At 43.1% G+C, this 22,055-nt stretch overlaps 1 protein-coding gene across 2 annotated transcripts; it reads left to right on the top strand.

Moving 5' to 3' along the window:
* Window positions 1-13,101: 13,101 nt before the first annotated feature.
* Window positions 13,102-22,055, top strand: LOC139374748 (uncharacterized). Of its 2 annotated transcripts, XM_071115876.1 has the most exons (8): window positions 13,102-13,322; window positions 14,524-14,766; window positions 15,125-15,255; window positions 15,426-15,599; window positions 18,538-18,690; window positions 19,079-19,190; window positions 19,410-19,537; window positions 20,869-22,052. In XM_071115876.1, exons 2-8 carry the CDS (start codon window positions 14,532-14,534, stop codon window positions 21,814-21,816), a joined length of 1,881 nt encoding a protein of 626 aa, XP_070971977.1. In that variant the 5' UTR covers window positions 13,102-13,322; window positions 14,524-14,531; the 3' UTR covers window positions 21,817-22,052. The 2 variants fall into 2 exon arrangements, with proteins under 2 accessions (XP_070971977.1, XP_070971976.1); XM_071115875.1 differs by lacking the exon at window positions 13,102-13,322 and having other exon boundaries at window positions 14,267-14,766; window positions 20,869-22,055.

The following is a 22,055-nucleotide window of genomic DNA, read 5'->3' as shown; positions in this document are numbered from 1 at the left end:
ATATTTTCAAGCATAGTGTTGGCTGCATCATGTTATGGGTATGCTTGTAATCGTTAAGGACTGGGGAGTTTTTTAGGATAAAAATGAAACGGCATAGAGCTAAGCACAGGCAAAGTCCTAAAGGAAAACCTGGATCAGTCTGCTTTTCACCAGATACCGGGAGATGAATTTGTCTTTCAGCAGGCCCAATAACCTAAAACACAAGGCTAAATCTACTCTACACTGGAGTTGCTTACTAAGAAGACAGTGAAGGTTCCTGAGTGGCCGAGTTACAGTTTACTTAAATCTACTTGAAAATCTATGGCAGAGCATGAAGAATTTTGAAAAGAATAATGGGCAAATGTTGCACAATCCACGTGTGGAAAGCTCTACAGATATTTCCTTCGACCTCATGGCTTGGTTTTTGCTCTGACATGTATTGTCAACTGTGGGACCTTATATAGACAGGTGTGTGCCAATCCAAAGCATGTCCAATCAATTGAATTTACCACAGGTGGACTCCAATCAAGTTGTAGAAACATCTCAAGGATGATCGATGGAAACAGCATGTACCTGAGCTCAATTTTGAGTCTCATAGCAAAGTTTCTGAATAAATAAGGTATCTATTTGTTATGTTGAATAACTTTGCAAAAACCTGTTTTCACTTTGTCATTAGGAGGTATTGTGTGTAGATTTATGAGGACAAAATGAATAAGGTTGTAATGTAACAAAATGTGGAAAAAGTCAAGGGGTCTGAATACTTTCCGAATGCACTGTAGGTAGGCCTACCTATGTTAGCACATGTTGAATGGAAAAATCCTGATAATATACACAGTTGTTTTGTGAGAAGGTGTTAATGTTCACAGTTAGCTGAAAAGTACCAGTGGCTTGCCTTGGGCCCAAAGTGAGAGCAGGTCCGCCAGAACCATGGTCCGGTGAGATACGGGTGCTGCCCCGCGTAGATGGAAACTCTGATATGGAAATGCGTCATTAGTCTCTTGGGACCTCTCTTTTTATCTGCAAACAGAGGCTTTCACAGCTTTCCATATCTTAGGACAGAAAACATCTCAAAGACACAGGCTTCATTAGACTCCAAATTAGACATCACTGAATATTATGTTGCTATTATCTCTCTGTCCTCATAGTTTTCCTCTAGGGACTGGAACTGGAGAATCTTTTCATAATGTCCTCCCACAAAATTATTTTGACTCAGAAAAGGTTGGTGACGACTGGTGTAAAGTTAGTTGAGTTATCTTACAAAGTAGCCTACTACTAGTACTGTAATACATAGTTGTTGTTTTTTTTACATTTTCAAAATGTATTTACTTACTTGAATAGCTAACAGTGCCTCTGTTTTTTGGGTCCTTACAACAACGAAATAATGGACAATGTTCAAGATATATATCCGGTGGTAGCAAAGCGCAGCCAGTAGCCATGTGGATGAATAGAGACTGGGCAAAAGGTGTGTACGTCACCAGAGCGGTTTAGAATGTGTTGTGACGTTTGACTTTACCAGCGTAATCCACTTTCAATTTCAATAAATATAAATCGCAAGACTGTCGACCACACTTCATAACTTGAAACAAGCATACGCAACAACTCTCTTCAAAATGTGTCCTACCCGGACAGAAAACAGTGACACGCAGAACCCTTCTACAGGGCTATGGGGGAGGGTTCTTGAACTTTAACATCCATTCAGAATTTTGCCCCTGGGAGCCAGCAGCCCATTCAAACCAATTTTGCAATACAAAATTCTCCAGACATTCAAGGGAGGCGTGACAACGATGTGATTTCGAAGGTATGGCAATGCGAGACTATACTCATAGCAATCCCTCATTGCTCAATCAGAAGATGCTCGATAGCAGGATGCTCATATCAGATTTCTTGATCCAACATCCTCTCACTCTGTATCTCTTACAGCCAGTAGACATGGAGGATGGGAAGCCTGATCTGCTGCTTGTCAAAGAGGAGACAATAGAAGACAGACCAAAGAGCATCGATCTGCTGAGTGGACTAAAGATGGGGGAGCAAGGTAAGAGAGAAATACATATAGCCTGCATACAGCCTGCATACATCTTCAATTGGAATAGTGATGCACCTGTGTTAGTAAAAGTATGATTAAATGACTGAACAAATCATTTTAAATGGAACTGTGACTAAGTAAACTTATACTCTGTTTTATTATATCTGATTAACAATATGAGTTCATAAGATGGGATTGTGTGACACAGACAAGGAGTAATTCAAGTTAATAAACACCATTCCAACTAGGAAGAAAGAAGTGGACTGTGTAAACAGATAAGGTCGTTAACCTATGGCTGAACCGACGAAACTGAGCTCTGGGGTGTTTAAGATAAGACAGTGAGTGCATTCCTGGTTTTCTGTTAATTAGAACTGTCAGCTGAGTGGTGATCGATAATGTTGAGGGGTCAAAAGTTACCTGGGAGTGTGTTAGTAAGTTAGAATGAACTTTTCACCTCACTTTGTCCCGGTCGAGAGGAGGGGATTCTGTTAAGCAATGAAATGACATCATGTTATTTGTATATAAACTGTTGCTCGTGGGAACGTGGCAGCGCGCTCCGAGAATAAATTCTGTTACCTATTATTGAAATGGCTGGTCTCCGTCTATTTTATGCAAACAAGAATCTTACAAATTCTCATAAAATAGATGAAGGGTTTTCAATTAATGAAAACACATTGGCATAATTAAATTACAGTAACAACCTGGCTATTTATTCTTCATTCATAAAATGAAATCAACAAACTTGTGTTTACATACAAAAACACACAATGTATGAACTTGACCTGGTAATTGACAAAAAAACTTAATGTAGAGCTTTCTCTGCCATGTTTGCAAAGTATATTTTGTAACCTCTTTCTGTAGGTGATTGGCTGGAGGCTAACAGAGGAGACTGGGCGGCCATTTTGGATTCCCAGACGGGTGCAGCCAAGGGCCTGGGGGACGACATCACTGAGCTGGCCAGCACCAGAGGCGACATAGTGGAGGTCAGTGGATGGGACAGCATCCTCATCTCTGGGCTGAGGAACAACATTCTTAACCACAACCAGAAACAGACTGTCAAACCCAAAACAATAACTAGACTTAGTCTCCATGACAACAGACTGACTGAGACCAGGGCGAGGTATAGATTTTGTCTGCGGGACGGGGAGGTTTTGGTATGCAGCGGAAGAGAACAGACACATACTGGGCTAGCGATGCTCCGTCCTGCTCCTATAGTTGTGATTCAGAGAGACTGATGGCGCCTCAGGTTAACCCCCTAACAGGTGCTGCCTTCAGCCTGCCTTCTATAGGATATATCAACTGGAACATGGACCCTGCGACTACACAGACACCCCCTGGCCTTCGTCCTCCTCAAACTCTCCTAATGTTAAACCAGACCTCAGACAATGCCTGTGCCTCAACACTAAATGGCAACACAAGCCCATTGACAAATGACAGTAGAAGTAAGGCTATCAGTAGATCCGGTGGCAGAGAGAAGCGCTTCCTGTGTTCATTCTCTGGGAAAGTCTTCAGTTTCCCCAAACAAGTGTAGCTCCACCAGAGGATGCACATGGGAGAAATAGTTTGGCTGCCATCTTTGTACCGGGCCAGTTTCTCCCAGTTGTCCAACCTGAAGAGGCACCAGAGAGTCCACACGGAAGAAATCCTACATCTGCACTGTGTGAGAAGAGGTTCTCCCCCCAGCACCATCTGAAAATACACATGAAAGTCCAGAAAGGCCGTTCGCATGTACACACTGCGCGGAAAAATTTCTCAGAGAGGAGCTACCGGATAGACCAGAAAAAAGGAGGAGTACAGGTGGCGACTGAGCACGCACCCCTGAGGGGCCTCCGTTTTGAGGATCAGTGTGGCGGATGTGTCGTTACTTACCCTTACCACCTGGGTGCGGCCCATCAGGAAGTCCAGGATCCAGTTGCAGAGGGAGGTGTTTAGTCCCAGGGTCCTTAGCTTAATGATGAGCTTTGGGGGCACTATGGTGTTGAACACTAATGATCATGATCATTAATAAGCAAATTACAGACTCCTCTTTAAATCTGCGTATTCCTCCAAAGCTCAGTTGTCCTGAGTCTGCACTACTCTGCCAGGACCTAGGATTAAGGGAGACACTCAAGTGTTTTAGTACTATATCTCTTGATACAATGATGAAAATAATCATGGCCTCTAAACCTTCACGCTGCATACTGGACCCTATTCCAACTAAACTACTGAAAGAGCTGCTTCCTGTGCTTGGCCCTCCTATGGTGAACATAATAAACGGCTCTCTATCCACCAGATGTGTACCAAACTCACTAAAAGTGGCAGTAATAAAGCCTCTCTTGAAAATGCCAAACCTTGACACAGAAAATGTAAAAAACAATTGGCCTATATCGAATCTCCCATTCCTCTCAAAAAAAATTGAAAAATCTGTGGCGCAGCAACTCACTGCAGACAAACAATGTATACGAAATGCTTCAGTCTGGTTTTAGACCCCATCATAGCACTAAGACTGCACTTGTAAAGATGGTAAATTACCTTTTCATGGCGTCAGACCGGGGCTCTGCATCTGTCCTTGTGCTCCTAGACCTTAGTGCTGCTTTTGATACCATCGATCACCACATTCTTTTGGAGAGATTGGAAACCCTAATTGGTCTACACGGACAAGTTCTGGCCTGGTTTAGATCTTATCTGTCAGAAAGATATCAGTTTGTCTCTGTGGATGGTTTGTCTTCTGACAAATCAACTGTAAATTTTGGTATTCCTCAAGGTTCCGTATTAGGACCAATATTGTTTTCACTATATATTTTACCTCTTAGGGATGTCATTCGAAAACATAATGTTAACTTTCACTGCTATGCAGATGACACACAGCTGTACATTTCGATGAAACATGGTGAAGCCCCAAAATTGCCCTCGCTGGAAGCCTGTGTTTCAGACACAAGGAAGTGGATGGCTGCAAATGTTCTACTTTTAAATTCAGACAGAACAGAGATGCTTGTTCTAGGTCCCAAGAAACAAAGAGATCTTCTGTTGAATCTGACAATTAATCTTGATGGTTGTACAGTCATCTCAAATAAAATTGTGAAGGACCTTGGTGTTACTCTGGACCCTGATCTCTCTTTTGATATCAAGAATATTTGAAGGACAGCTTTTATCCATCTACGTAACATTGCAAAAATCAGAAAATTATGCAGAGAAATTAATCCATGCTTTTATCACTTCTAGGTTAGACTACTGCAATGCTCTACTTTCCGGCTACCTGGATAAAGCACTAAATAAACTTCAGTTAGTGCTAAATACGGCTGCTAGAATCCTGACTAGAACCAAAAAAAAATATCATATTACTCCAGTGCTAGTCTCCCTACACTGGCTTCCTGTTAAGGCAAGGGCTGATTTCAAGGTTTTACTGCTAACCTACAAAGCATTACATGGGCTTGCTCCTACCTATTTTCTGATTTGGTCCTGCTGTACATACCTACACGTACGCTACGGTCACAAGACGCAGGCCTCCTAAATGTCCCTAGAATTTCTAAGCAAACAGCTGGAGGCAGGGCTTTCTCCTATAGAGCTCCATTTTTATGGAATGGTCTGTCTACCCATGTGAGAGACGCAGACTCGGTCTTTCATCCGCAACAAGTTGTTTTGATGGAAACATCTCTGGTGGGAAAATGTGCACATTGTTTTTATGCAGATGTTAGATTTATTCGCATGAAAATCTGTTGCTAATTGGATCTAAACCTAGATATTATGAATCCCTCATGTCTGTAGCAAACATTGCCACTCAATCATTTACTTACTCAGCCACACAAGTCACACACTCAAAGTTGGCTGTATGTATACTGATCTACACTCCCCTAGTATTTATTTGGACAGTGAAGCTACATTTTTTAATTTGGCTCTATTCCCAGAATTTTGGATTTGAGGTCAACTGTTTCATGTGAGGTGACAGTACAGAATGTCACTTTTTATTTGAAGGTATTTTCATAACTACAGTGTCTTTAGAAAGTATTCATACCCCTTGCCTTGACTTGTGTGACACAGACAAGGAGTAATTCAAGTTAATAAACACCATTCCAACTAGGAAGAAAGAAGTGGACTGTGTAAACAGATAAGGTCGTTAACCTATGGCTGAACCGACGAAACTGAGCTCTGGGGTGTTTAAGATAAGACAGTGAGTGCATTCCTGGTTTTCTGTTAATTAGAACTGTCAGCTGAGTGGTGATCGATAATGTTGAGGGGTCAAAAGTTACCTGGGAGTGTGTTAGTAAGTTAGAATGAACTTTTCACCTCACTTTGTCCCGGTCGAGAGGAGGGGATTCTGTTAAGCAATGAAATGACATCATGTTATTTGTATATAAACTGTTGCTCGTGGGAACGTGGCAGCGCGCTCCGAGAATAAATTGTGTTACCTATTATTGAAATGGCTGGTCTCCGTCTATTTTATGCAAACAAGAATCTTACAAATTCTCATAAAATAGATGAAGGGTTTTCAATTAATGAAAACACATTGGCATAATTAAATTACAGTAACAACCTGGCTATTTATTCTTCATTCATAAAATGAAATCAACAAACTTGTGTTTACATACAAAAACACACAATGTATGAACTTGACCTGGTAATTGACAAAAAAACTTCATGTAGAGCTTTCTCTGCCATGTTTGCAAAGTATATTTTGTAACCTCTTTCTGTAGGTGATTGGCTGGAGGCTAACAGAGGAGACTGGGCGGCCATTTTGGATTCCCAGACGGGTGCAGCCAAGGGCCTGGGGGACGACATCACTGAGCTGGCCAGCACCAGAGGCGACATAGTGGAGGTCAGTGGATGGGACAGCATCCTCATCTCTGGGCTGAGGAACAACATTCTTAACCACAACCAGAAACAGACTGTCAAACCCAAAACAATAACTAGACTTAGTCTCCATGACAACAGACTGACTGAGACCAGGGCGAGGTATAGATTTTGTCTGCGGGACGGGGAGGTTTTGGTATGCAGCGGAAGAGAACAGACACATACTGGGCTAGCGATGCTCCGTCCTGCTCCTATAGTTGTGATTCAGAGAGACTGATGGCGCCTCAGGTTAACCCCCTAACAGGTGCTGCCTTCAGCCTGCCTTCTATAGGATATATCAACTGGAACATGGACCCTGCGACTACACAGACACCCCCTGGCCTTCGTCCTCCTCAAACTCTCCTAATGTTAAACCAGACCTCAGACAATGCCTGTGCCTCAACACTAAATGGCAACACAAGCCCATTGACAAATGACAGTAGAAGTAAGGCTATCAGTAGATCCGGTGGCAGAGAGAAGCGCTTCCTGTGTTCATTCTCTGGGAAAGTCTTCAGTTTCCCCAAACAAGTGTAGCTCCACCAGAGGATGCACATGGGAGAAATAGTTTGGCTGCCATCTTTGTACCGGGCCAGTTTCTCCCAGTTGTCCAACCTGAAGAGGCACCAGAGAGTCCACACGGAAGAAATCCTACATCTGCACTGTGTGAGAAGAGGTTCTCCCCCCAGCACCATCTGAAAATACACATGAAAGTCCAGAAAGGCCGTTCGCATGTACACACTGCGCGGAAAAATTTCTCAGAGAGGAGCTACCGGATAGACCAGAAAAAAGGAGGAGTACAGGTGGCGACTGAGCACGCACCCCTGAGGGGCCTCCGTTTTGAGGATCAGTGTGGCGGATGTGTCGTTACTTACCCTTACCACCTGGGTGCGGCCCATCAGGAAGTCCAGGATCCAGTTGCAGAGGGAGGTGTTTAGTCCCAGGGTCCTTAGCTTAATGATGAGCTTTGGGGGCACTATGGTGTTGAACACTAATGATCATGATCATTAATAAGCAAATTACAGACTCCTCTTTAAATCTGCGTATTCCTCCAAAGCTCAGTTGTCCTGAGTCTGCACTACTCTGCCAGGACCTAGGATTAAGGGAGACACTCAAGTGTTTTAGTACTATATCTCTTGATACAATGATGAAAATAATCATGGCCTCTAAACCTTCACGCTGCATACTGGACCCTATTCCAACTAAACTACTGAAAGAGCTGCTTCCTGTGCTTGGCCCTCCTATGGTGAACATAATAAACGGCTCTCTATCCACCAGATGTGTACCAAACTCACTAAAAGTGGCAGTAATAAAGCCTCTCTTGAAAATGCCAAACCTTGACACAGAAAATGTAAAAAACAATTGGCCTATATCGAATCTCCCATTCCTCTCAAAAAAAATTGAAAAATCTGTGGCGCAGCAACTCACTGCAGACAAACAATGTATACGAAATGCTTCAGTCTGGTTTTAGACCCCATCATAGCACTAAGACTGCACTTGTAAAGATGGTAAATTACCTTTTCATGGCGTCAGACCGGGGCTCTGCATCTGTCCTTGTGCTCCTAGACCTTAGTGCTGCTTTTGATACCATCGATCACCACATTCTTTTGGAGAGATTGGAAACCCTAATTGGTCTACACGGACAAGTTCTGGCCTGGTTTAGATCTTATCTGTCAGAAAGATATCAGTTTGTCTCTGTGGATGGTTTGTCTTCTGACAAATCAACTGTAAATTTTGGTATTCCTCAAGGTTCCGTATTAGGACCAATATTGTTTTCACTATATATTTTACCTCTTAGGGATGTCATTCGAAAACATAATGTTAACTTTCACTGCTATGCAGATGACACACAGCTGTACATTTCGATGAAACATGGTGAAGCCCCAAAATTGCCCTCGCTGGAAGCCTGTGTTTCAGACACAAGGAAGTGGATGGCTGCAAATGTTCTACTTTTAAATTCAGACAGAACAGAGATGCTTGTTCTAGGTCCCAAGAAACAAAGAGATCTTCTGTTGAATCTGACAATTAATCTTGATGGTTGTACAGTCATCTCAAATAAAATTGTGAAGGACCTTGGTGTTACTCTGGACCCTGATCTCTCTTTTGATATCAAGAATATTTGAAGGACAGCTTTTATCCATCTACGTAACATTGCAAAAATCAGAAAATTATGCAGAGAAATTAATCCATGCTTTTATCACTTCTAGGTTAGACTACTGCAATGCTCTACTTTCCGGCTACCTGGATAAAGCACTAAATAAACTTCAGTTAGTGCTAAATACGGCTGCTAGAATCCTGACTAGAACCAAAAAAAAATATCATATTACTCCAGTGCTAGTCTCCCTACACTGGCTTCCTGTTAAGGCAAGGGCTGATTTCAAGGTTTTACTGCTAACCTACAAAGCATTACATGGGCTTGCTCCTACCTATTTTCTGATTTGGTCCTGCTGTACATACCTACACGTACGCTACGGTCACAAGACGCAGGCCTCCTAAATGTCCCTAGAATTTCTAAGCAAACAGCTGGAGGCAGGGCTTTCTCCTATAGAGCTCCATTTTTATGGAATGGTCTGTCTACCCATGTGAGAGACGCAGACTCGGTCTCAACCTTTAAGTCTTTATTGAAGACTCATCTCTTCAGTAGGTCCTATGATTGAGTGTAGTCTGGCCCAGGAGTGTGAAGGTGAACGGAAATGCACTGGAGCAACGAACCACTCTTGCTGTCTCTGCCTGGCCGGTTCCCCTCTCTCCACTGGGATTCTCTGCCTCTAACCCTATTACAGGGGCTGAGTCACTGGCTTACTGTTGCTCTTCTATGCCGTCCCTAGGAGGGGTGCATCACTTGAGTGGGTTGAGTCACTGACGTGGCCTTCCTGTCTGGGTTGGCGCCCCCCTTCGGGTTGTGCCGTGGCGGAGATCTTCGTGGGCTATCCTCGGCCTTGTCTCAGGATGGTAAGTTGGTGGTTGAAGATATCCCTCTAGTGGTGTGGGGGCTGTGCTTTGGCAAAGTGGGTGGGGTTATATCCTGCCTGTTTGGCCATGTCCGGGGGTTTCTTCAGATGGGGCCACAGTGTCTCCTGACCCCCCCTGTCTCAGCCTCCAGTATTTATGCTTTGTGTCGGGGGGCTAGGGTCAGTCTGTTATACAGTGCCTTGCGAAAGTATTCGGCCCCCTTGAACTTTGCAACCTTTTGCCACATTTCAGGCTTCAAACATAAAGATATAAAACTGTATTTTTTTTGTGAAGAATCAACAACAAGTGGGACACAATCATGAAGTGGAACGACATTTATTGGATATTTCAAACTTTTTTAACAAATCAAAAACTGAAAAATTGGGCGTGCAAAATTATTCAGCCCCCTTAAGTTAATACTTTGTAGCGCCACCTTTTGCTGCGATTACAGCTGTAAGTCGCTTGGGGTATGTCTCTATCAGTTTTGCACATCGAGAGACTGAATTGTTTTCCCATTCCTCCTTGCAAAACAACTCGAGCTCAGTGAGGTTGGATGGAGAGCATTTGTGAACAGCAGTTTTAAGTTCTTTCCACAGATTCTCGATTGGATTCAGGTCTGGACTTTGACTTGGCCATTCTAACACCTGGATATGTTTATTTTTGAACCATTCCATTGTAGATTTTGCTTTATGTTTTGGATCATTGTCTTGTTGGAAGACAAATCTCCGTCCCAGTCTCAGGTCTTTTGCAGACTCCATCAGGTTTTCTTCCAGAATGGTCCTGTATTTGGCTCCATCCATCTTCCCATCAATTTTAACCATCTTCCCTGTCCCTGCTGAAGAAAAGCAGGCCCAAACCATGATGCTGCCACCACCATGTTTGACAGTGGGGATGGTGTGTTCAGCTGTGTTGCTTTTACGCCAAACATAACGTTTTGCATTGTTGCCAAAAAGTTCAATTTTGGTTTCATCTGACCAGAGCACCTTCTTCCACATGTTTGGTGTGTCTCCCAGGTGGCTTGTGGCAAACTTTAAACAACACTTTTTATGGATATCTTTAAGAAATGGCTTTCTTCTTGCCACTCTTCCATAAAGGCCAGATTTGTGCAATATACGACTGATTGTTGTCCTATGGACAGAGTCTCCCACCTCAGCTGTAGATCTCTGCAGTTCATCCAGAGTGATCATGGGCCTCTTGGCTGCATCTCTGATCAGTCTTCTCCTTGTATGAGCTGAAAGTTTAGAGGGACGGCCAGGTCTTGGTAGATTTGCAGTGGTCTGATACTCCTTCCATTGCAATATTATCGCTTGCACAGTGCTCCTTGGGATGTTTAAAGCTTGGGAAATATTTTTGTATCCAAATCCGGCTTTAAACTTCTTCACAACAGTATCTCGGACCTGCCTGGTGTGTTCCTTGTTCTTCATGATGCTCTCTGCGCTTTTAACGGACCTCTGAGACTATCACAGTGCAGGTGCATTTATACGGAGACTTGATTACACACAGGTGGATTGTATTTCTCATCATTAGTCATTTAAGTCAACATTGGATCATTCAGAGATCCTCACTGAACTTCTGGAGAGAGTTTGCTGCACTGAAAGTAAAGGGGCTGAATAATTTTGCACGCCCGATTTTTCAGTTTTTGATTTGTTAAAAAAGTTTGAAATATCCAATAAATGTCGTTCCACTTCATGATTGTGTCCCACTTGTTGTTGATTCTTCACAAAAAAATACAGTTTTATATCTTTATGTTTGAAGCCTGAAATGTGGCAAAAGGTCGCAAAGTTCAAGGGGGCCGAATACTTTCGCAAGGCACTGTATCTGGAGTATTTCTCTTGTCTTATCTGGTGTCCTGTGTGAATTTAAGTATTTCGCTCTTTCTTTCTTTCTCTCTCTCTCTCTCTCTCGAAGGACTTGAGCCCTAGGATCATGCCTCAGGACTACCTGGCCTGATGACTCCTTGCTGTCCCCAGTCCACCTGGTCGTGCTGCTGCTCCAGTTTCAACTGTTCTGCCTGCTGCTATGGAGCCCTGACCTGTTCACCGGAGGTGCTACCTGTCCCAGACCTGCTGTTTTCAACTCTCTAGAGACAGCAGGAGCGGTAGAGATACTCTCAATGATCGGCTATGAAAAGCCAGCTGACATTTACTCCTGAAGTGCTGACCTGTTGCACCCTCGACAACCACTGTGATTATTATTATTTGACCATGAACATTTTAACATCTTGGCCATGTTCTGTTATAATCTCCACCGGCACAGACAGAAGAGGACTGGCCACCCCTCATTGCCTGGTTCCTCTCTAGGTTTCTTCCTAGGTTTTGGCCTTTCTAGGGAGTTTTTCCTAGCCACTGTGCTTCTACACCTGCATTGCTTGCTGTTTGGGGTTTTAGCTGGGTTTCTGTACAGCACTTTAAGATATCAGCTGATGTAAGAAGGGCTATATAAATTCATTTGATTTGATATTATGTCCAATGTATCGTCCATGTAAAAAAAAATGTCTCATTAGGATGAATAATATTTGACAAAATTCTATGCGCAAAGCATTTAACAGTATAAGAGGTCTCCATTTTTTTTTAAATGGACTGGATCTTTATATACAGTTGAAGTCGGAAGTTTACATACACCTTAGCCAAGTACATTTAAACTCCATTCTTCACAATTCCTGACATTTAATCCTCATAAAAATTCCCTGTCAGTTAGGATCACCACTTTATTTTAAGAATGTGAAATGTTCACATACACTCAATTAGTATTTGGTTGCATTGCCTTTAAATTGCTTAACTTAGGTCAAATGTTTCGGGTAGCCTTCCACAAGCTTCCCACAATACGTTTGGTGAATTTTACCCATTCCCCCTGACAGAGTTGGTTTAACTGAGTCAGGTTTGTAGGCCTTTTTCAGTTTTTCCCACACATTTTCTATAGGATTGAGGTCAGGGCTTTGTGATGGCCACTCCCAATACCTTGACTTTGTTGTCCTTAAGCCATTTTGCTACAACTTTGGAAGTATGCTTGGGGTCATTGTCCATTTGGAAGACCCATTTGCAATCAAGCTTTAACTTCCTGACTGATGTCTTGAGATGTTGCTTCAATATATCCACATAATTTCCCCTCTCTCATGATGCCATCTACTTTGTGAAGTGCACCAGTCCCTCCTGCAGCTAGGCACACCCAGAACATGATGCTGCCACCCCCGTGCTTCACGGTTGGGATGGTGTTCTTCAGTTTGCAAGCCTCCCCCTTTTTCCTCCAAACATAACGATGGTCGTTATGGCCAAACAGTTCTATTTTTGTTTCATCAGACCAGAGGACATTTCTCCAAAAAGTATGATCTTTGTCCCCATGTGCAGTTGCAAACCGTAGTCTGGCTCTTTTATGGCGGTTTTGGAGCAGTGGCTTCTTCCTTGCTGAGTGGCCTTTCGGGATATGTCAATATAGGACTTGTTTTACTGTGGACATTGCTCCCAATGATGAACCAGACTTGTGGAGGTCTACAACTTTTTTTCTGAGGTCTTGGCTGATTTCTTCTGATTTTCCCATGATGTCAAGCAAAGAGGCACTGAGTTTGAAGGTAGGCCTTGAAATACATCCACAGGTACACCTCCAATTGACTCAAATGATGTCAATTAGCCTATCAGAAGCTTCTAAAGCCATTACATAAACAGCTTGGAAAATTCCAGAAAATTAAGGGCACAGTCAGTTTAGTGTATGTAAACTTCTGACCCACTGGAATTGTGATAGTGAATTACAAGTGAAATAATCTGTCTGTAAACAATTGTTGGAAAAATTACTTGCCAAAACTATAGTTTGATAACAAGGAATTTGTGGAGTGGTTGAAAAATGAGTTTTAATAACTCCAACATAAATGTAAACTTCTGATTTCAACTGTATATACACTGTGTACCAAACTTTAGGACACTGTTTTTTCCATTGCATGACTGACCAGATGAAAGCTATTATCCCTTAATAATGTCACCTGTTAAATCCAAAATCAGTGTAGATGGAAGGGAGGGGACAGGTTAAAGAAGGATTTTTAATCCTTGACACATTTTTGTGTGCCATTCAGAGGGTGAATGGGCAACATAAAAGATGTGTCTTTGAACAGGGTATGTTAGTAGGTGCCAGGCACACCGGTTAGAGTGTGTCAAAAACACTGCTGGGTTGTTCACGCTTAACAGTTAACCATGGGAATCAAGAATGGTCCACCACCCAAACGACATCCAGCCAACTTGACACAAATGTTGGAATTATTGGAATCAACATGGGCCAGGATGCCTGTGGGATGTTTTCAAACCCTTGTAGTCCATACCCAACTAATTGAGGCTGTTCTGAGGGCCCAAGGGGATGCAACTCAATAATAGGAAGGTGTTCCTAATGTTTTGTACACTCAGTGTTTGTGTAGGGTTGGATGGTGCAATTGGTGTGCCCCGAATTTGTGACAAAATGTGCAATTCACACTCCGACCTGTAAAAGGCAGCAGCAATAGGTTACGCCACGCAGCTTCTAGCCTACCGGAAACGCATACGAAGAAGAAAGGGAAGTGAACAGTGACCAAGAAACAATTTCCACGTTAGCAGTTTTGTTGTTATTTGGACGTTTATTAATAACCTGTAACTCATAATATGACTCATTTAACTGCACAGCATCGAATACTTATCCCATGTGGTGTTTAATTCGCTCTAGAGACAGAACGTGGTTGATAGATGTTATCTAGGTAACGCTAGCTAAGTTGCTAACAATGGCTAACTGTATGGTTTTTCACACTCAAATAGCCTCCATCATGGAGGTGCTAGCGAATGCAGCCGTAGCAGAGATCTGTAAACTCGTAGACGACGACTATGCAGTGTTTCGTTTGGAAATAACTCAAAGCCGGAAAGAAAACAGGGCATTGCGGAGGAAACTACTAGAACTGAAGGTGGCACGGGAGCGCGCAGAGAGGACAATGCGAGAGCGCGTCGTCGCCAGTCGTCCCAGTAGTGTCAAGATCCTCGACAGATACAGAGGAATGGCAAGAGGTACGTTTTGCTGCTTGGCCTGTCGCGGATTATAAATTGCCCAGTGCCTGACGCCCTGTTACCCTCTGTTAAGATGTTACCCATAATTGGTTCTTGGTCAATTTTTGGATTGTATGCAATAATTCATCTGATTACTTAGCATTCTTGCGCAAACGGACTATCATATTCTAAACACTGATTTACTGCATTGACTATTTACTCAAAAACAATGATGCATAATATATTGGTCAATACAATAAATGGTTTACCAGGAAGTTATGAGAAGTGTTACCTTACATCCTTGCCAATTGTAGACATTGTTAATAGTGTACAGTATAGCATTGGCAGTAGTTAACCTAACCACCTCAATCACTCTCAGGTGAAGGACATCCCACTGGAGGCCAAAGGAGCTTTGTGAAGCCAGCGGGACACAATACATGGAGAGATGACCAAACAATCACTGTTGATGAGGGTGGTGGAACCTCAAACCAGCACGTTATTGTGATAGAGGTTAGTGTAAAAGTGTTTCATTACAAATTACAGTTACTTTGGAAATCAAATGTGGCCTGTTTGTCAGTAAGGCTCCCCTCACCTTTTCACTTGCTTACATGTACATCCTCATTTATCTGCCATAGGGGAGCTTGTGAGACTTCCCTACAACATTGATATCTTTGTGTCAGTCTGCAGATGCAGAGGCTACAGGTCCTGGGGTCAAGCAGGAGAGGTCTGAAGGAGAGGAGGATCCATGGCACAGCAGAGACATCCAGACTGGAGTAGCTGGAGCACCCCCTGTAGCCACAGAGGACCCCACCACCGCCCCAGCACCACCCAGGACCCGACGCAGCATCACGGAGGTCAGTGGAACGCAGAACGCCGTCCTCAAGTCAGAGACCAAGACTTTAACTGTAACACACAGGCTCTTAAACACAGGATCTGACCACAGATCAGACCCAGAGAGGCTGGGGATGGGGAGACTGGGCTGTCCTCCTGCTCCCGGCTCAGAGTTTTTACCAGTATTTCACCAGAGCCAGAGGATGGTTCATTCCCGTGGTGATAGTGATGTGTTAGACACTGGCGGTGATGATCCGTCTTATTCTTACGCTACAGAAATGGACCCTGGCAACATGCCCTTGGGTTTAGAGACACAGACTGATCTGTCTAGAGGGGACTGGAACCAGTACAGTAGTAGTGCATACTCTGAAGGGCGCCTAGATAAGGAAGGGGAGGTTATAGTGGTAGATGAAGTGACGGTGAAAGTGGAGGACGACGCTCCTCCCACATGGAATGCAGATAGTCACCTTGGAGACGGACACTCACAGGGCAGAGATTTCTTAGATTACAGGGAAAGCTTAGAGACTGATCTAAATATCACCACCCACTCCCCTTTACACTTGTTCGGGGATCACGACCCAGTGTCCACATCGATGGGGCCTTCCGATTCACACAGCCATGTCCTTTTCGATCAGGTATTGAACTCAAACGACAGGGCTAGAGTCCCGGCTCAGGGAGTGGGAGCCACATCAGGCAATAGTAAAGAGAAACGGTTCCTCTGCATGTTCTGTAACAAAGGCTTCAGTTGCCTCCAGAAGGTGGAGAGGCACCAGAGGGTCCACACAGGGGAGAAACCCTACAGCTGTACCCAGTGTGAGAAGAGGTTCTCCCGCCAGGACCATCTGAAGATGCACCTGAAAGTCCACACAGGAGAAAGGCCGTTCGCCTGTACGCACTGTGGGAAGAGGTTCTCAGAGAGGAGATATCTCAGGATACACCAGCAGAAAAACCATTCCACTCTATAACATAAAGTAACCATTCCATACAATCTTCTGACTTTTAGATCAAATCCTGCATTATTTTAAATGTCAGCAGAAAAGATCCACAGATTGTGTGATATTTAAGCCTAAAAAGTCTTTCATATTATTTGTTCTTTGTAGGCTATATGATGTTCAAACTTTCCCAAGGCAATTAGTGAGAAAATTAATTCAGTTTATCATGTTCATGCTGATTTCGTTGAGACTTGTGGTTTTCATATGGTGTATTTAACACTTGTTTGTTTAATAAACAAAAAATGTAACTTTTTATTCTAAGACTTTCATTGACTCTAGACCCACACACTAACAAAAACCTACTGTACATGTTAAAATAGTTTGTAAGGTTTGTCAGATGACTTGACCCACATTGCCATATTTACAGTACCAGTCAAAAGTTGACACACCCACACATTTAAGGGTTTTCCCAATTTTTTTACTATTTTTTTTACATTGTTGAATAATAGTGAAGACAACTTTGAAATAACACATGGAATCATATAGTAACCAAGAGTGTTAAATAAATCTACATTTATTTTAGATTATTCAAAGTAACCACCCTTTGCCTTGATGACAGCTTTGCACACTCTTGGCATTCTCTCAACCAGCTTCACCTGGAATGCTTTTCCAACAGTCTTGAATGAGTTTCCACATATGCTGAGCACTTGTTGGTTGCTTTTCCTTCACTCTGCGGTCCTACTCATACCAAACCATCTCGATTGGGATGAGGTTGGGTGATTGTGGAGGCCAGGTCCTCTGATGCAGCACTCCATCACTCTCTTTGGTCAAATAGCCCTTACACAGCCTGAAGGTGTGTTCGGTCATTGTCCTGTTAAAAAACAAATGATAGTCCCACTAAGCCCAAACCAGATGGAATGGCGTATCGCTGCAGAATGCTGTGGTAGCCATGCTGATTAAGTGCCTTTTTAATTCTAAATAAATCACTGACAGTGTCACCAGCAAAGCACCATCACACCACCTCCTCCATGCTTCAGTGTGAACCTCACATGCAGACATCATCCGTCCACCTACACTCCGTCTCAAAGATACAGTGGTTGGAACCAAAGAGCTCAAATTTGGACTCATCAGACCAAAGGACAGATTTCCACCGGTCTAATGTCCATTGCTCGTGTTTCTTGGCCCAAGCAATTCTTCTTATTGATGTCCATTAGTATTGGTTTCTTGGCCATGAAGGCCGGATTCATGCAGTCTCCTCTGAACAGTTGATGTGTCTGTTACTTGAACTCTGAAGCATTTATTTGGGCTGCAATTTCTGAGGCTGGTAACTCTAATGAACTTATCCTCTGTAGCAGAGGTAACTCTGGGTCTTACTTTCCTGTGGCGGTCCTCACGAGAGCCAATTTCATCATAGCTCAATTAGTTTTTGCGACTGCACTTGAAGAAACGTTCAAAGTTCTTGAAATTTTCCATATTGACTGACCTTCATGTCTTAAAATAATGATGGACTGCCAAATCCACAATATGGACTTGGTCTTTTACCAAATAGGGCCTTGTCACAACACAACTGATTGGCTCAAATGCATTAAGAAGGAAAGAAATTGCACAAATGAACTTTTAACAAGGCACACACGTTAATTGAAATGGATTCCAGTTGACTACCTCATGAAGCTGCTTGAGAGAATGCCAAGAGTGTGCAAAACTGTCAAGGCAAAGGGTGGCTACTTTGAAGAATCTCAAATATAAAATATATTTAGATTTGTTGAACACTTTTGGTTACTACAACGTAGAAAATAGTAAAAATAAAGAAAAACCCTTGAATGAGTAGGTATGTCCAAACTTTTGACTGGTACTGTATGTCCCCCGTCATGGGTTTAACAACAATGAAGTAATTCTGTAACCACAGTATAGGACTCAAACATAGTGGGGATGGGTAAACACTCCATATTGAAAGTGTGTTTTATCTGTGTGTACATGTACATAACTGAGGGAGTGTATGTATGTAATCTGTATAAGCTGTCTCTTCTAGGAGGAGGGTCCAGAGGTGCTGCTGGTTAAGGAGGAGGGGTGTGAGGAGGGTCTGGAAAACCCTGAGGTGACCATTGTCATGGAAGACAACCAGACTACACCTCCTCCTGAACCCCCAGCTGAGCAGCACAGGACAACACACAGTCTCACAGAGGTAAGCCCACGGTAAACTAGTTTGAATGTTATTAGGTCAGTGCCTGTATCCACAAAGCCTTTCAGAGTAGGATTTCTGATCTAGGATTAGTTTAGCCTTTTAGATCATAATGACTAAGATTATATAGACAAGTGGGGACCTGATCCTCGATCAATACTCCCACTCTGAGACTGTTTATTGATAAGGACCCAGGTCTTGATTAATTTTGCCTTAAGTGTGGGACCATGCCTTTTAATTATCAAACCAATAAAGAGTGTCAAGTAATCAATTCAATTAACACGTTTGTGTAGTATCACATCAATCCCTCATTGCCCAATCAGAAGATGCTCCATAGGTGGGTGCTCAAATCAGATCTCTTGATCCAACATTATCACTCTATCTCTTACAGTCAGTAGTCATAGAGGATGGGAAGCCTGATCTGCTGCTGGTCAAAGAGGAGACGATAGAGGACGGACCAGAGAGCATTGATCTGCTGAGTGGACTAAAGATGGGGGAGCAAGGTAAGAGAGAAATGCATATAGCCTACATACAGTAGTAGATCTTCAATGGGAATAGTGATGTACATGGTTATTATTTTTTCTTCATTCATAAAATGAAATCAGTACAATGTATGTTTACATACTAAAACACACAATGTATGAACTTCACCAGGTAATTGACAAAAAAAAACTATCTACAGTTCTCTGCCATGTTTGTAAAGTCTATTTTGTAACCTTCAGGTGATTGGCTGGATGATAACAGAGGAGACTGGGCGGCCATCTTGGATTTCCAGACCCCAACCGGTGCAGCTAAGGTTCCAGGGAACAACATCACTGAGCAGGCCAGGACCAGTGACGACATAGTTGAGGTCAGTGTCCTCAACTCTGGGCTGGGAAACAACACTGTTAACCACAACCAGAAACAGACAGTCGAACACAAAACAACGACCAAACTTAGTATCCATAACAACAGATTGTCTGAGACAAGGTTGAGGCGTCGATTAGGTCTGCGGGGACGGAGAGGTGTCGGTATGTGGCTTGAGAAAACAGACACAGACTGCCTACCGATGCTAGGTCCTGCTTCTATAGTAACCCCCTAACAGGTGCTGCCTTCAGCCTGCCTTTTATAGGATCTACCAAGTGGAATATGGACCCTGGGACAAAACAGACACTTCCTAGCCTTCGTCCACCCTACACTTTCTGAATGTTAAACCAGACCTCAGACAATGTTAGTGCCTCAACATTAAATAGCCCATTGACAAATAACAGTAGTAGAGACAGAATCCGTAAAGGTGGCAGCGCCACAGAGAGACGGTTCCCGTGTTCGTCCTGTGGGAAGGCCTTCAGTTTCCCCCAACAGGTGAAGAGTCACCAGAGGATTCACACCGGGGAGAAACCATTTGGTTGCCACCTGTGCTAGGGCAGCCTGAAGAGGCACCAGAGGGTCCACACAGGTGAGAAACCCTACAGCTGCCCACCGTGTGAGAAAAAGTTCTCCCACCAGCACCAGCTGAAGATGCACCTGAAGGTCCACACGGGAGACATGAACTAGTTAGTTTGTTGTCAATTAGTTTGGTTTTAGAGGTATAGGGAACTGGATGAGGTGAAATGAGGAAAGAATGAGTATGATGAGGTAGAGTAGATGATATGGTGATGGTATCTATAAAAATTCTTCACTAATGAAAAGTTACAACCTTATCCTGTTGTTTGATGCTGGTGTTTTATAATGAGGAAATTATAGTGCCTTAATTCATGTTTACTTGACATAAAGTGGTGAAACTGACTGTAATGTTTAACCTTTTCCATAGTATTCTAAAATAAATTTTATCATTGCGAGGGTATCAGATTTACAGAAAATGTTAAGTGTTACCATAGTGAGAAAGTTATTCTACTTGTCACGTATCATTTTGTTGAAATTAAATAAAAAGCTGACCGACTTGGTTATTTATGGATCATTACAGGGACTGAGTTTCCTTTATCTCAGTCGAACCAAAACAGTATACTTAATTATTGAATCAACGCATATGAAATTGTTTTTATAATAAACACCAATGGCTCTATATTGTTAGGGACAGTATTTCAATCAGTGTTAAGAGATGTTTGACTGTGGTTACCATTTTATAATGTCATGTTTCTGTATGTACAGCAAAGAGTTTCTTATATAAACCTGTATGTTCTTCTGTTCAATTTGTGTTTACAGTCCGCAGTCAATGAGGACCAGTTGATATCTGGTGTTGCTTTTGGGAGAGACTGGACTTCTGAGGTGCCTGGTCACAAACCCTGGCCCCGGATCAGAACCCTGGGTCCGGAGCCGTCACTCTTTCTTCCCGGGTTGAAACCAGGACAGAACCACAAGGGACAGAGACTCCACCACACAGAACACAACCAGTGGACAGGTGGACTGAATAACCTCAGTCCTGGTGGTCATCAGAGAGACAGAGGCTCCAGTCAGGGATCCAGTCTGCAGCCCAGACCCTTCGCTTCACAATCTCAGTGCAGGGATGGTACAGGGCCTGGGGCTGATGGAGATAGACCCTCCTGTTCCTATGATACAAACACCACAATATCCATGTTGAACAGAGCAAGTCACCCTGGGCTTCAGCCTTCACAGAGAGTGGTGGAAGAAACCCCTGGTGGTAGTCTATCAGCAGGTCTGTCTTCTCCTTCAGGGTTTCATCTAATGCCTGGTGACTTGGTTCATAGAAGGTCTGGACCTGGATCTAGGCTTCCTCAGTTACTTCATGGTTACCCCACCAATACAGACAGGGTCAGAATGGGTGTTCATCACAAGAGGTATCTAGCTTATAACACAGCACACAATCCCAACAACACCCAACCAATGGCTAGAGGTCAAGGAGGGAGCTCAAACACTAACCACCTGAGGGCAGTGGCTCCTGCTTCTACCTCTGGTGTCATTGGGTCACAACGTGGGAGGCAGAGTATTAGGACGGATGCAGACAAGCCATACGCCTGCCCCATGTGTGGGAAGCGCTTTGCTGATGCAAATTATGTGAAGAGGCACCAGACCGTTCACACCAAGGAGAAGCCCTTCAAGTGCAAACTATGTTACAAGAGCTTCTCCTTCTTGACTAGCCTTATCAGACATAAGAGTGTCCACAAAGGGGAAAATCATAGCAGTGTGGCTTGAGAAGTACACAGGGGATGTCTGGGAACTATTCTTTAGCTGAAATATAGTTCTCATGTGAAGTGTCTTGGGGTAAGAGGATAATTAATCACATACCCCTCATTAACTTGTAATTTAAAAACAGGCTTGTGTAACACTGGTTTTTAGAGAGACAATAAACCTAGGCTAGAACAAAGACAGTTTAATATTTACCTTACTGAGGTAATGTAGATGGAATAAATTAATTCTACTTTTCTAAACAA

This window comes from Oncorhynchus clarkii, chromosome 19 (assembly GCF_045791955.1).
Source record: "Oncorhynchus clarkii lewisi isolate Uvic-CL-2024 chromosome 19, UVic_Ocla_1.0, whole genome shotgun sequence".
In the NCBI taxonomy this organism is placed as follows: Eukaryota; Metazoa; Chordata; class Actinopteri; order Salmoniformes; family Salmonidae; genus Oncorhynchus; species Oncorhynchus clarkii.
This window is presented reverse-complemented; position numbering and strand designations above follow the sequence as displayed.

Excerpts from the sequence above, each read along its gene's own strand:
- LOC139374748 (XM_071115875.1), top strand. The coding sequence starts at position 14,490 with ATGGCTAACTGTATGGTTTTTCACACTCAAATAGCCTCCATCATGGAG. Across the intron at positions 14,767-15,124 it reads ATACAGAGGAATGGCAAGAG|GTGAAGGACATCCCACTGGA; the intron begins GTACGTTTTGCT and ends AATCACTCTCAG. Across the intron at positions 19,538-20,868 it reads CCAGTGACGACATAGTTGAG|TCCGCAGTCAATGAGGACCA; the intron begins GTCAGTGTCCTC and ends TTGTGTTTACAG.